Source organism: Cebus imitator, unplaced genomic scaffold (genome assembly GCF_001604975.1).
Source record: "Cebus imitator isolate Cc_AM_T3 unplaced genomic scaffold, Cebus_imitator-1.0 Scaffold84, whole genome shotgun sequence".
NCBI lineage: Eukaryota > Metazoa > Chordata > Mammalia > Primates > Cebidae > Cebus > Cebus imitator.
Window position 1 is genome coordinate 2,369,017 of NW_016107399.1, and position 16,275 is coordinate 2,385,291.

The 16,275-nt window shown below is 43.9% G+C and overlaps 1 protein-coding gene across 1 annotated transcript in view; it reads left to right on the plus strand.

Annotated features, from left to right (window-relative positions):
- The first annotated feature begins 495 nt into the window (after positions 1–495).
- Positions 496–16,275, plus strand: part of LRRC52 (leucine rich repeat containing 52) — a 20,379-nt gene continuing 4,599 nt past the window's right edge. Inside the window, exon 1 of the mRNA XM_017534049.2 lies at positions 496–1,414. Within this exon, the coding sequence (XP_017389538.1) occupies positions 793–1,414 (622 nt within the window). The 5' untranslated portion in view covers positions 496–792. The remainder of the gene's footprint in view (positions 1,415–16,275) is intronic.

The window sequence follows — 16,275 nt, forward strand, 5'->3', positions numbered from 1 at the left end:
GGAATTTCCTTTGCCTCATTTCAAAGGAAGCACTCCCTTTCCCATCTTCTCCTGACAACACTGAAAAACTGGCACCCATTCAAATCAATACCCAAGAAAAGACCCACGCTGAGAACTAACCTCAAGCTCTGCTCATCAGTAAGAAAAGGAGTTGGCCTGGAGATGTCCCATGTTCCCTCTATGGTCTGCAGATTAGGGGGTCCAGTGTCACCTAATCTTCTACTACAGCTCCATGGGGAGAGGGTACAGATACTATATACATCCACACACTGAACCCAGCCTGGTCCCCGACACGCGCATGCTGCAGGCCTCTACCCATGAGGCCTCAACTTTCCCCAGGGAGCTCCAGCTGGCTTACCAAGATACACAAAACACCCCCACACCACCCAGAAGGAGAGAGGAATCTCTTTCCCTCAGCCAGACAGTCTCCTGAGGCTGCTGACATCACAAAGGTGTCAACTGGCCACCTCATTGTCATGTGGCTCTCCCCTGGCTCCCCTTCACTCGCAAACGCAGGGAAAGGGTGAGACCTTTCAAAGCTGCCAAATGGGCAAGCTTCCAGTGGCAGTCTGGGAGCGAGTGGCAGAGCCACCAAGCTGGGCGGCAGGGCAGTGAGCCTTGCGTTTCAATTTCTGTTCAGTTCTCCTGTAATGGAAAATTGCTTTGCACAAAGCTAAAGTGTTACAGTTCTTTCCAGCGCCCCTCCCCCGCAGCAACCCCCACCGGCAGCCTTCGGATCAGAGGGACAGAGCCCGCAGGAAGGTGGAAGGAGGGTGGTTGTGGCTTCTTACTATGTCCCTTGCTTCAGGCCCTGGCCCCGGGTGGTTACTCTTTTCCTTTGGAATGGGGCTGGTATCAGGGTCAAAGTGTCCAAATAATTGTCTGTGTCAAGCCCAAGAAGTAATCTGCACAGGGAGACAGTTAACCGAATACCCCCTTGACATACCCCTGAACGCCCGGAGGCTGTTCCTGAACGAGAACAGAATCACTAGTTTGCCAGCAATGCATCTAGGACTCCTCAGTGACCTTGTTTATTTGGACTGTCAGAACAACCGGATTCGAGAGGTGATGGATTACACCTTCATCGGGGTCTTCAAACTCATCTACCTTGACCTCAGCTCCAACAACCTGACCTCGATCTCCCCATTCACTTTCTCGGTGCTCAGCAACCTGGTGCAGCTGAACATTGCCAACAACCCTCACCTGTTATCGCTTCACAAGTTCACCTTTGCCAACACCACCTCTTTGAGGTACCTGGACCTCAGAAATACCGGCTTGCAGACCCTGGACAGTGATGCCTTCCACCACCTCCCTGTTCTCGAGACCCTGTTTCTGAGTGGAAACCCCTGGAAGTGCAACTGCTCTTTCCTGGACTTCGCCATCTTCTTAATAGTGTCCCATATGGACCCCTCAGGTGAGGGCTTGATTGGGTGTGGGGAAGATGATGTGTTTGAAGTGGCTCCAGAAAAGGTGAAGTCAAAAGATGGTCAGAGTGGGAGAGAAAGTTGGGGGTAAAGCTGATTGAAAGCATTCTTATTACTCTGCAGGGCCCACCCTTGGGTTGACTGGAGAAGCAATAAGAAAAAGTTCTGAAATAGAAATTCAAAGAGCTGAGTTCTGGTCCCAAACTCAGCACTTACCAGTTGGCTACCCTTGAAAATGTCACCATTTCTCCCTAGCCTTGGTTTTCTAATCCATAAAGTGGGGACAATAATATTGCCTAACATACAGAGTTGCATCAAATATATGATGTGTGTAGAAATGGTAAAGTACTCTAATTGCAAAGTGATAAGGTAATACGGGGACACTGTATTCTGTTGGTAAACTGTTTTAATCTGTTTAATTCAACAACTGAATTTTTTCAGGATCAAAAAGTAAATTCAGTCATTCATAAGCAGTAGAGAATTCAATAAGAGTACGATATATAGAAGGGAAAGTTTAATATGCAGATGGAAGGAAGGGCATGTAAGCTACCCAGACAGTGAGAGAGGGAGGAGGTAAGAAGGAAGAAAGGGCTTTTGATAGTTGCTTTGTTTTGAAGATGCCAGCCCCCTACAGAAGGAGAGAATGGTGTGAATCAGTGGAAAAGGGTTCCCAGTGCTCACGGTGTCAAGCGGAGAGATTCTAGTCTTACAGACAGATGCTCAACTCTTATCTGGGAGACTTCCAAGCTCCTTGCTGCCACTCTCCTCACTGTCCTCCCCCACCTGCCACGGCCCCTGTGCCTCATTCCCTATTTGTCTTAGGGACTTTACTGTCTCGTCCTTATCCTCCAATTCTTCTTCCCCCAATAATAGCACTTTACTCAGGAAAGTCAGAGTTTCAGAAACACGAGAAATAACTCCTCACATAAAGCCTGGAGCCACTGATGTAATCCAGCAAAATTGGACCCTGGGTAGAAAATCAAACCCTGTTAAAACCGTATCTTCTCTCCTTTCCCTGGGTGTTTGCCTTTGAAAATGTTTTCATAGAGCCGGCTTCATAAAAGTCCTGAAGTTTCCACCATGAAGCCCTGCCCAGGTGGCAATATCCTAGGAATAATCCTGGCCAGAATGACAGACTTCAGGAAGAACCGGGGGAGAGAGAACCAAGTGGTGACAGCAAGTGAAAAACGTGCCCTCCTGGCCTCCCAAAGGGCAGGTCTCAAAAAGTCCTCAAGGCAGAGTCTGGACTGGGATGAGGCAAGCAGGGCTTTTAGGAGGCAAAATTTAAGGAGGCACTGAGAGCGAGTGCACTGAGATTGAGACATTGCGAGTCAGTGCCTCCTTAAATGTTGTGCCTTAGACACCTGGCCCTACTGCCAGATATTTCAACTTGAGTTGTTAGAGTAAATCAAAGGGAACTAACTTTGTCAGACCACCTTCCAACAGGACTAGAACACAAAAGCAGTTATCTCTGGTAGGTTGCCCTGCCTCTCTGCAATACCATCTCTAGGAGCCAGAGATAATATGTTCTACTTTTCTCCAAAACTGGTGCTGTGATAGTTTCTAGAAAGCACTATCAAAGAGGGCCAATATTAATCATCCTCATGCATGACATATGGTCCATAAAGGGGATTCTCCCCTGTCCATGTTCCTGTAAATTCGCCTGTGGAAGGGTGCTGTCTTCTCTTGCCCCTCACCACCACACATGCACTTTTCCTTGAATAGAGCCCATCAGGTTGCAAGGGGGACCTCCCACCCCAGCTGACAAGAGTGACATAGCTCAGCTTCCACCCCAGCACCTAAGCCTACCATTTCACCTCCCAGTCCATCTCCCTTCGTCAAATTTCTGCTTGCACAGTTGCATCTTCTCAGAATTTTCAGGCTGACCACTTTGGACTCCTTGACTCTTCAGTTCAATCCACAGTTGAATGGAATTATAAAGTAAATCTTTTTCACTGCATAGTTTCCAAGACATCAGAAAGGAGTGTCTATCTTGTCAAGCTCATAAGCTCAACATGAATGAAGAGTCTGTTTTGTGAGGTAGACAAAGCTTTCGTCCCCTAGCTGTGGGACCCCACACATGCACCCATAACTGCCAATTTACTCACCTCCCTCCATTTTTCCACAATGGTACCTCATTTTCTTTAGTGTGAGTATCACACCAACACTGAAATTTGTGCCCTCAGCCTGTGGAGAAGACGAGGATTGGTATTTCTAACCCTATCCTTGAATGAGAAAATAGGTTGACCTCCCCAAAATCACACAGCTGATAAATGACAGGAAAGTTATTTGAACCCCTTGATTTCAAATGCAGGTCTTTTTCCACAAGGCTATACTATCTCATAAATCCTCGAATTACATAACTGTCATCCTCTAAGTGAGTTTAGTTATAAATGTAAGTCGTATTACAAACATATGGCTACAGCATCTAAACTTCAGCTTTATTTTTTTATCTGGCTGCCACCTGGAACTGACTCCAGATCATTTTCATTGGATGATAAGCACTAGCCATCATAAAGTCACTGATATGCCTATACTTCTCTTGCAAACCCAGGTTTCACCCCAGTCTACCCCAACTCCTAAAGGGTAAATCTAACCTTAGCGTTTGCTCTCATTTGGGCCCTAATCAGTCTGGTTCTCCCTTCCCATGCACACATACAATCACAGATGTGCACACGAACACACAAACATACACACACATATGCAAACAAATATACATATATACATACATGTGTTACATACCTACACGTATATACCATATATACATACATACCTACTTACATGCCCACCCACATATTACATACACACACATAAATGTACAGATTCATGCCCACACACATGAACAGATATGTGCATACCCATAAAGTTGAACACACATACAGTAAAATTCATTAGCTGCTTCACTTGCCCTGTAGCCAGACCTCCATTTGAAAAAAAGATACTGAGTTCATTTGACTCTCCTATGATGATTTATGATGTCCGCTAGGTGGAAATGTCTTCACTATTGGCAGACATTCTTGGTGAACTCTCAAACTGAAATCCACCTATTTATACCACATCTGTCATCAAAATGGTGATCTTTGACACATTCTAGCATGGAGCCCAGGAATCTCTCTACATATGTGCACATTTCAGGAAATAGGAAGATTTCTATGAAATAAGCTGAGCAACCTGGTTGTTTATAAGACAGAATCCAGTTCACAAACAGGTTCATTTTAGAACCAAGGAAATACTGAACCTTAGCAATGGGAAATTTTCACTGTGGTGTAATATTAAGGGCAATATGAGAGTGCACATACATGTGTGTATATATATATATATATATATANTATATATATATATATATATACATACATACATATACATGTATATGTATGTGTGTGTGTATATATATATATATATATATATATATATATATATACATATTCCTTGAAAAGCAATACAGTGAAGTAAAGGACTTTCATGCTACGATTGAGTTCATCCATTCATCTATTTAAATACTTATTAGTACCTACTATGTGCCAAACAAGTGCTCATGTAGGTAACTAACCAAGAAACCTGAGGCTGCATATGGAGACTCACATAACTCTGGGTCATCTGCATATATCGGTGCCATAGTTTAGTTGGGTGTAACAGAACAAAACAGGGCAGGACAAACGAGGCCAGCATGTGCCTACTGGAGTAACAGGCACTTAGGAAAGCCACTTGTCCTCTAGGCAATGAAGGACAGCCACCCTGCAGGCAGCAGAGCCCAGTGTTAAGAGCTCAGATTTTAGAATAAAATCAACAGGTTATAATCCTAGCCCTGATGCTATCTGTAGGATATAAGACAAGTTACTTAACCTCTCTGAACTTTAATTTCCTCATCTTGAAGACAAGGATAATAATAGAACCAACATTCCTAGGGCTGTCATAAAATGAAATGAGAACATTTATGAAGTGCCATTAGCATCTAAGCTTGACACACTATAAGCAATCAAAAACAAATGATTGGTAGATGAGGAAAGATACAGGATACTAAGAGAGTATAATAGCAGAAAGCAGTCAAGTAGTCCCTCAGATAAGCAGTGGACTTCAGGAAGCCTCGGCACATGTGGTGTTAGAGGACAATGCACCCTGTCTAGAAACAGGACTATAGAGATGCAGGTAGGAATATAGACAGGATGTGGGAAGGTGGGCAGCTGCCTCTAGGACTCTAATCCCTAATAAAATGGGGTAAGAAGAATCCTGGAGGGACAGGACACACCTTTGCACATTTTGGCTAAGTTGGGTATTATAAGTTTAGAACATAGGGGTTCAGACCCTAAAGAACAAAAGCAGAAGCTCAGATCAAGGCTTTGTCTCAGCCTGGGCCATGAGACCTGGGGCTGGACCAGCAGCGGCAGGGTGCCTGTTCCTGAGTCACCTGAATCTAGAAGCAAAGCTCTACCTAAAGACAAGCTACACTTCCAGAGGCAGGTGTGGATGTGTAGGCAACATTCTAGGGATGTGCAAGCAACTTTCTCCGGCCTGGGGAGAAAGACATCACCGACATGGTATAACTAAGCAATAAATACTTTTGCCCAGGGTCTCCCTAACCACTGTCTACCACTAAGCTGAAATTAGCCACTAGAGATTCATCCTTTTGGGTCCCAAATATGTGTCATGATCTTGAAAAAGACCCTGTAAAAATACATGAACTCCTGGGAAGAATAACACAAGTGCCCCTAAGCCTTTATCAGCTCTCATATCAGAAGGAGGAGTTAATTCTTGGGAATTTGATTAGCTAAGATTAATCCTGCAGCAGTGGAGAACCTTGAAGGAAACAGAGGTGCAGGAAGGAAGTGGAGAGGTCTCAAAAGAAAAGACATGAAGGCAATATCATATGCTTCCCTTGTGTCACATTTTAGCTAAGGACACCCCCCATAGAGGGGTTGGAGAAGAAGCCAAGTGTTTCATTCACTTTATTACATCATAAGGCTACGCCAAACAAGAATATCAAAACTTTCTCAAGTTGGCAAGAGATTTGGTGCTATCAAAGGTCTGAATCAAAAGAAACTCTCCAATGGCATACTCACCAGATGTACTGAAAAGTGTTCAGTTCTCAAAGAGTTAACATAGTCACTTTTTTTTTTTTTTTTTTTTTTTTTTTTGAGACAGAGTCTTGCTTGCTCAGGCTGGAATGCAGTGGCGCAAGCTCAGCTCACTGCAACCTCCACCTCCCGGGTTCAAGCAATCTCCTGCCTCAGCCTCCCAAGTAGCTGGGACTACGGGCACACGCCGCCACATCCAGCTAATTTTTTTTTTCTTTTTTTAGTAGAGACAGGGTTTCACCATGTTGGCCAGGATGGTCTTGATCTCTTCACCTAGTGATCCACCCACCTCGGCCTCCCAAAATGCTGGGATTACAGGCATGAGCCACCGCGCCCAGCCAACATAGTCACTTTTTAAACACAAAAGTTACAGCAGAAATGGAGGTGTATTGTTGTGTGTCTCTGGCCAGGGTGCTCTACTGAGCCCTGATCAATACAGACTGAAAACAGCCCTACACATTCCATTTCCTTTTTGGCCCAGGTTAGCGAGTAGGAGGACTAATTCCTAGCCAGAACTGTTATTTTCCAGTCATTAATGCTATTTAAAGGCAAGAGTGGTCATTGAGTTCTTCCCAGGATATTTGATTTCCCTCAGGGGACAGGGTCGAATGGCTTTCAGGATGTTCCTGAAAACTCACTCAAACTCTCAGCTCCACAACATACAAAACCTGGCCTCATACATCCCGTTCTCCTCCATCCGCAAAGTCTGGTCTGATGCTGTTACACAGAAGTTTCTGCCACAGGGTAAATGGTCTATATGTACGGTGTCCGATATAGTAGTCACTAGCCGCATGTGTCCACTGAGCTCTTGAAATTTGGCTAGTACAAATGAACTAAATTTTTTATTTTGTTTTATTTCAATGCATTTAAATAGCCACGTAAGGCTGGTAGCTACCACACCAGTCAGGGTAGACTTTTAACATAGGATATTTAAGGTGGAACTTTAGAATCCAGAGTCACAGGTAAGTGGCTGTAGAGACAAGCCCAGCACAGATATCCTGATATTTAAGTTCAATGTTTTTCCTTTATGCTATCATATTTCTTTGCTGTCAAGCACATCATGATCCATTTAACTCTGAAACATTTATTGTATATTCATTATGTGCCCAACATTGCATTATAATGCTGGGGTGGCACAGAGAAAAAAGTCATAATTTTTGTCTTGAATAAGATAATCTAGGATACAAGAGACAGAATTGAAAGCCAGGAAGCCCTGTCCTGATCCCAGAAATGCCACCGTGTGATACAGGGAAAGTCACTTTCCTTCTTCAAGAGTCACTTTTCTTGTCCTTAAAATAAAGGGGTCGGGTTAGCTATTCTCAAAGACCTCATCTAGCTGGCAGCCTATGGACCTAAATAGAAAGATCAGCACACAGGAGGTGAAAGGAGAGCAGCGCTCAGCAGGCAGGGTCCCAGGTGAGCAAGTGCATAGTGGCAAGTGCTGAGGTGGAGGTGTTCCCAGTGATGAGGGCTACATCACATAATTAGGAAGTTCAATTAAGAAGCAGATGCCTCCAACTCCTGCACTCTCCCACTTCCTACATAAGCACCCTCAACTTCACTAAAACAATGCCTCCACCCCAAGGAACTCATTGCCCCAGACATTCCTCCCAGGCCAGACCTGCTCAAACAGTGCTTCTTAAACTCAAATGAGCACAAGAATCCCAGGTCCCATGTCCCATGCCCTTGGGTTCTGATCCAGTCAACTCCTCATGCAGGTGGTCCTTAGGCCACTTTTCAGGAACCCTAGAACAATGGCCTGTGTTCTGGACCTTTAGTGGCTGTTCCAATTAGCAAATGAATCAATTTGCTCTGAGATGCTAATGACTAGTGTTTTGAAATATCCCCTCAGGGAGCATTTGCAATTTGACAGGGAACAACCAGAAACAGTGAGAATTCAGAAAGTGACAGGCTACCAGGGGTAAGAGTGGGGCAGTTTGAGGACAGAGAGTCCCCTCTGTGTCAGCTCTTATAGCCTTCCCCAGTCCTAAATGAGCCTGATGGTGGGGCCCACACATCAGAGGAGCTTGAGCAAGGGTGCTGCAGAGGCAGTGGACAAAGCCACTCAGGGCCATCTGCAGGGAGCAGATGGGTTGAGTCACGTGCTGCTTCAGGTCCAAGTCATTCTGAGGGCGTTTTGAGCAGAGAACATCTTAGTTTCATTACGAGGCTATATCATCCCATATTCAAGACTGCTGTATTGGGATAATGGCCCCATTTCAACCTACCAAGTACAAAGTCATCCACAACTGTGCCCAAACTTAGATTTCCAGAATGAATTCAGGTCCTCACATTATTCCACTATCAATGCTTACCCATGTCCTCCATCAGGGAAATTAAAAACCGAAGGCCAAAAAAAAAAAAAAAAAAGGCTGGGCAACCAGCAGTTTCAAGGCTTCCAAGGCTGTTGAAAGCCAGAAGAGCAGCCTTCCAAGGGCAAGGAGGGGGCTGAGAGGAGTGCAACTGAGTCAGTGATCCCTAAGCCACCCAGAAAATCTAAGAAGGGATAGGAGCAGCAAGCATGGGACGTTTAGAAACCCCTGAGTGATTCTGACACACTCCCTGACTCAGGCCACTTTGGATCCCTGAGAGTAGGTAGGTGATTGAAGGATACTCTAAGCTCAGAAATGCCAGATCTCTATACCTGACCCTTCAGGTCACCCAGCTTCACTCAGGACTCTGGAAAACAGCAGTTCAAGTCTGGCCAAAGCAGCCGACCTCAGTTTCCCCATCTTTAAAGGTGAAAAGCTCCTCATCCTTGAGGTAATCCTACAACGGATGGATGCAGCTGGAAAAAAGGATGGGGCCCAGCTAGGAAGGGCCTTGAATGATTTTCTGGGGAACACGTGATATATCTTAAGAAGTCTTGGGAGGCCAGCGAGCTGGAGGTAGGGCTAGGAAGGAGGCTTCTGTAGGCATTCAAGCCAGATAGTATGGCAGCCTAGAGCAATGGTGAGGAGGACAGGTGTAGACATTGGAGAAGGAACCATTTAGAAAGCAGAAACAACAGGATTTGGGACTGAACTAGTTCCTCTCATAGTTTCTTGCGCTCTCTGTGTAACTTCTGGCACAATTCTAATTAATAAATGTGTATTTATTTAACATCTGTCTTCTCTGATAGACTGGAAGCTCTATGAGAACAAATCTGAATCTTTAGAAACAAGCACGGGCCTGACACAGAGAAAATTGTTCAACTAGTGTTTCCTGAGTGAATGAATGATATACAGAAAATAAAGGAAAGGGAGAAATCAGCAGTAGCTCCCAAGACTTTGGCTTGGACAGTATTGGGGTTTTCCTGACAAAAACACACTTGGAGGAGGGCAGTGAGGAAGTCAGAAGATAAGCCAAGTCCCATCTTGACCTCATTGAATGGGAGGTCCCTGTAAATCACTAGGCATTTGAATGTTCTGACCTGAAATTCAGAATAGAGAACAGGCCATAAAATATACACATTATTTGGAGATCATCAACTCACTAGTGATCATTGAAACCTAACAGAAGATGAGATCAATCAGGAAAAAGTTTCAAATGAAGATTATAAGGGCCAAGTACAGAAACTTTAGAGAATACAATATACCAAAGGGTCAAGTAAAAAGAGCAAACCATGTAGGACAACAGGAGCCCCCAGACAAAGGAAATTAGAACGGAGTAAATTCATGGAAGCCAAAGGTTCCAAAAAGTAGGAAGAGGTGAGATAAGGACTGAAAACTGTCCATCAGATTTAGCACCAGAGATCCCTGATGTCTTGGGCAGTTCCGCTGGCATGATAGGATTGAACATCAATCCATAATCGGTTATGGGCTGAACATCAAAGAAGGAGTAAACCATGTTAACTACTCTTCTAGAAAGAGTGGCTGTGGACTGAAGGGAATAGGGTGATAGGTGGAGAGAAAACAAATGAAGAAGGAGGATTTTTAGGAGAAAAGAGATCCAACTATGTGCTTATCTGCTGATGGAAAGAGTTGATGCAGAGAAAAAGGACAAAGATATAGGAAAGAAGGGAGGTCACTGGTAGGATGAAATCCCCAAGGGGACAGAAATTGATGGATGGTCTCCAGAACCAAATGGAGAGGTAATCCATGAAAGGGGAACGGTACCCCCTCTGTCCTCTGGGACTGCAGAGAAGGTGAGGGTAAGCAAAGATGGGGGAGTGTGATGATGGGGGACAAATACAAATGAGGGGACCACCTGGTGCCTATATTTCTCTTTCAGTGAGGTAAAAGACAAAGAACGATTTTATACCTATAAAATACACATTTTAATGTTTTCTATGATGGTTCCATAACACTAATCAACTAGGTGACTATAAAATATACATTATCCTTGAGATGCTCACATCCTACTTGAGCAGGCAATACTAAGGTGGGCTCTGGATGTGGGCCACCTGGCTTTTCATCCTGCCTCTGTCACTTGCCAACTACCTGACTGTGGGCAACTATCTCCATGCAAGCCAGGTTCTCATCTGCAAAATGCAGATAAGATTGTGCCTATTACCTTAAGTTGTGATAATTAAATGAAAAAAACCCACATAAAGATTTTAGAACTATGCATAGTAAATGTTCAATTAATGCTAGCTGTCATTGTTGTTACAAACTCTCTTGCCTGGTGGTGATTCTGAGTCTCATGTGAGATGCAGAGAAGGGATACAGCAGTGCGAGTTTGCAGAAACAAACAGGGTGAGCAGAGGCAAGGAGTTCAACTTGGGGGTCCCAGAGCTCTTGAGGTCGTCAGCAGGGTGTTAAAGCTTCCAAGACGGTAACACAAAAAACACCTAACCTGCTGCATGGCCCATATGCAGTGATAGTTTTTGTGGGGTTTTTTTTCTTTTTTTTGGAGACAGACACCTACTGCTCTGTCACCCAGGCTGGAGTGTAGTGGTGCAATCCTAGCTCACTGCAGCCTTGACTTACCAGGCTGGGGTGATCCTCAGCATCCCAAGGAGCTAGGACTATAATCTTGTGCCACCATGCTTAGCTAACACTTTTATTTTTAGTAGAGATGGATTTTGCCATATTGTCCAGGCTGGTCTGGAACTCCTAGCCTCAAGTGATCCGCTCATCTTGGCCTCCCAAAGTGCTGAGAGGCCTAAGCCACTGCACCTGGCCAATGATAGCTTTTTTGATCACACAGGTGAATCTGGCCTTCTCCTCAACCCAAATAGGAGAATTACTAAAAATCCGATGCATCCAGTGAAAACATAGTTAAGACTGGAATTAAAGTCATGTTAGACAAACCCTTGTAATTTTCAACGCATTTTCTTCTAACAGCCAAGATGCTTTGGTCACAGCATTTGGCTGAGGTGAGGCACAGGCATTGTTATCCCTACATGACATTTACAAAGGGGTAAAGAACCCAGACTTTTATCTGAGTACATGCATTCACTGACAGTTACTGAGTACCAATCAGATGCCAGCGCCTTGGCTAGGCACGGGGCATACTGCTGTGAACAGAAACAGACATGCTCTCATGAAATTTACATTCTAGTGGGAGAAGAAGACAATAAATAAATTGATACATGACATAATGTTAAATAATGACAAGTGTCATGGAGGAAAATAAGAGAGGAGAAGAGAAGATTGTGCCTGAGATTGAGAACAAGGCAGGAACTCCATGCTCAGTGGCACTACAGAGGTGATTTTGAGCAGAGAACGGAAATAAAGTGAGAGAGAAGCCATGTTAATATTATATAGGGAGGAAGAAGGTCTTTCTAGACCAAGGGAAGAACAAACACAAAGGCCCTAGGCTGGAATGAGTTTGACATATTAGAAAGTGAGTATGGCTGGAGCAGAGTGAAGGAAGAGGAGAAAGGAAAGGAATGAGATAGAAAATTACTGAGGCCAGATCACATAGGGTAGATAAGCAATGGAGAGGCTTTTGATTTTATTCTAAGTGTGATGGGAAGTCATGGAAGGATTTTGAGCAGGGAAGTGACAAGATCTGTGATTACAAAGTACTCCCACTGCTATCTCCACATAGAGATTGTAGGAAAAAGCAAAGACACACATTCAGAGGCCAACACAGTTCAGGCAAAAGAGGACAGTGGCAGGGACCAGGGCAATGATCCAGGTAATGAGAAGAGGTAAGAATCAGGACACATTTTGAAGGTAGAACTAACAGGGTTTGCTTATGATTTGAATGTGGAGTGTGAAAAAGGAGGCAAACAGGACTCCCAAGTTTCTTCCTGGTGGACTGGTGGACTGGTGAATGGTGGTGCCCTTCAGCTCCTGGGGTTCCACGAATGGTTTGTTTTCCATGAGGACAACTATCTACCCTCCGGATTTTTCTGAGCAGTTGGGTAGTTATTAAGCAGGCCCAGCTCTAGGCCAAACTTAGAAGAAACTAGAAACAAATTTAATTTTTAACTTCTAAGAAGCGCCTGGTCCCAGCCCCCAGCCCCGTCATACAGCTTGTTCCCCTTACCCCACCGAAAGGTGGTAGCAGGGGGGCCACCCCTGAGTAGAGATTAAGTCATTTGCTTCTTTTTCAGAAAACTTTACACTTTGAGTATTATTTTATTGGTGAAATGAAAGGTTTCATCTCCCACTGAGTTCTGGGTACTGACAAGCACATGGGAAGGAATTATCAGAAAAAGAAAGCTTTCTGCCTCTGAATCATGACCATATGCAACCAGTTATACACAAGACCAGTTCTGTAACCTAAAACACCTGTAAAGCACAAGAATAATCAGGTTGAACTTGCTGAACATCAAGGTCTCATCTACATGTTCCATGAGTCTATGAATCACTTTTAACCTTTAAAAATCTATAGACTCTACATACAAGGGGGGGAAATTATGAATGTCAGATAAGAATAGTACTTTGTACAAGCCCAAATAACACAAATCCTTAAGGTTTTAAGGTGCCTGGGATGGATTAGACCAGGAGTCAGCATACGCTTACCATAAAAGGCCAATAGTAAATATTCTAGGCTTTGTGGGTCTTCATTGCACCTACTCAACTTTGGCATTAGGGTGAAGGCAGCATTAGAATATAAAAGAATGGGAAAGCTGTGTTCCAATAAAACTTTGTTTACAAAACAGCAGGCTGGATTTGGCCCACAGGTTGTAGTTTGCTGACCACTGGCTTATGCCATCATTGGATGACAGCTGGGCAATGAGTAAATGGAGTAAAGGCAAAGGTAGACGCCAGTGCCAGGACTTGAAATTCTCATAGGTTCATGCATGAGGATCTGAGAAGGGGGCCTTGCTGGCCAGTTGGCTTTGGTGTTCTTGAGCAGCCATATTGCCCAACCTAGGTTTCCTTCTAGGGAATCATCTCTGGGCACCCACAGTACAACAGAATATATAATTGTGATCCCTTCAAATTCATTTGGGGAACCTGTCCTAAATAACAGGCCAAAGACATGAGCATTTTAAAAGTGCTATGGGAGATCAGATCAATAATTCACCCTGACATACAACATACATTTATTGAACACCTACTATGTGCCAGGCACTAAGGATACAAGGGTAGAAAAAGGATCTCTGCTCTCAAACAGTTGTCAAAAAGCAATTTGGAAATAATTAATTACCTTTTCATATCATGTTTGCAACAGTTTATCCTCACACTCTTGTTTCCTTCTCTTCAGTCTTAGAGGACAGAGGAAGTGCCCTTTCCAGTTCAAGGTTTATACTTCCATTTGGTCCAAGAGAGCATCCATTCCTGCCTCCTTGGAGCTTCACTTAGCTCACTGAACCCTCCTCAGACTCATAGGATTGCTACTCACCCAGTGTAGAGTGTCTGAGGCAGTCCAAGGTCAGCTGACCCACCTGTGGTATTCTACCACCCAGGTTCCCTTTCTTCCAGCCAAGCATTATGTAAAGGACAGTGAGCCCAAGGGTTTAAATAACAACCAGTTCATTCAACAAACACACCCTGCACTCCAGCATCCTGATAGATGTCAGTGAACAAAACAGACAAAAATCCTTATCCTCATAGCATCTGCAATCTAATGAGTGGAGTCAGACAAATGAATAGGTGGCAAATCAACTTCCTTGACAAAAAAAAATCTAATTTAGCTTGCAAAGAACAGAAGGCAAAGCACTTTACATCTAGTGATATTTGGGTGGACTCAGGCCTAATAAGAAAAAATGGGGAAATTAGGCTTTTCTCTAGGTCCAGGGTAGAAGTTGATGAAGTGCTTGACAAACTGCTTAAGCTGACAGAAACATATTTACTCACTGAGAGGTAATTGCAGTACCTTCAGATTCAACCCTCTTGCTTTCCATTGCCACCGCCTAGATGCTCGCCCCCTCCAGTCAGTCCAGAAGGTTCCTGAGCAAGCTGCCACAGGGGCTCAGCGCAGGCTGCCCATGGCCTAGCTCCTTTGGGGACACTAAGCCCCTAGGAACCTGCAGCAGAACCCTAGGCAGAACTGCAGTCCCTCCGGCAGACCAAGGAAAGAAGCAGTTCCCCTTATAACCAGAGGGTTCAAGACTATTTTCTGAAAGGGAGGCCTCCTGGGCTTCTACACTAATAGGTGTGGTTCCAGGCCCCAGACACATAGTTTCTCCATGCATCTGATTCTGACAAAGAGGTTTTCTGCCTTTAAGCAACAATACTGTGTACAGTAATAAACCAGATGGTGGTTTATGTTTCCTTAGGAATTATTTGCAATAAGAAGTTCAACATTAATAACCACTGGAGTTAATGCCGTGGGCCACTGGAGTGAGGCTGAGGGAAGGGATGGCATAAAGCTGGGTCACCTGTCTATAATATAAATGGAGCCTCCTGGAGTTCTGCAGTGCACAGCATGTACAACAGTACTTGCTAACCCCCTGTGTGAGAGGCAAGGAAACCAAGAAAGCCAGAGAAGGAAGAATTGATGTACAGTTTATTCATTCCATAGCATGGGAATAATAAAAGCCACCCTATGGGGTGATCAAGAGTAGAGCTTAGAGCTTAATTTTGTAAAGCATCTCATATAGTACCTAACACATATCAGGCAGGATCAGTAGATGGGTATAAAACCTGTAAAGACAGTATACTAGAATAGGAAAAGAGGGTATGGTTAACGAGCTAAAGAAGAGGAAGAGAAATGACTTTTTTCTGTATATAAAAAAAGGCAAGAAGGGTTAGAAAAAGGACATGAAATAAGTGGGACAAATGGAAAAAAATAGATGCTAGATATAATTACAAATATATCAGTAATTACATTAAATGTCAATGAGCTGATTGAAATACAAAGTTTGCTTGCTTGGATGAAAAACAAAACCCAGGAAAACAAAACATACTGCTTACAAAAGTATGCCTTAAATATAGGAACATAGAAAGATTAAAAGTAAAAGGACAGAACAAGATACACAATAAAAACACTAACCAAAAAGAAATTCAATGCAGCCATACTAATGTTAAACAAAGTAAACTTCAAGGCAAGAAGCATTACTAGAGATAATGAAAGATACTGGTCAATGACATAAAGGTAATTCTACCAGGAAGATATAAAAATTATAACTTTGTATGCACCTGATAACACAGCTTTAAAATCTGTAAAGCCAAGGTTGGGTGCAGTGGCTTGTGCCTATAATCCCAGAACGTTGGGAGCCCAAGGCAGGTGGATCATGTGAGGTCAGGAGTTCGAGACCAGCCTGGCCAACATGGTGAAACCCCATCTCTACTAAAAATACAAAAATTAGCCAGGCATGGGGTGCATTCCTGTAATCTCAGCTACTCGGGAAGCTGAGGCAGGAGAACCACTTGAACCTGGGAAGTGGAGGTTGCAGTGAGCCGAGGTCATGCCACTGCACTACAGCCTGGGCCACAAGAGTACAACTCCATCTC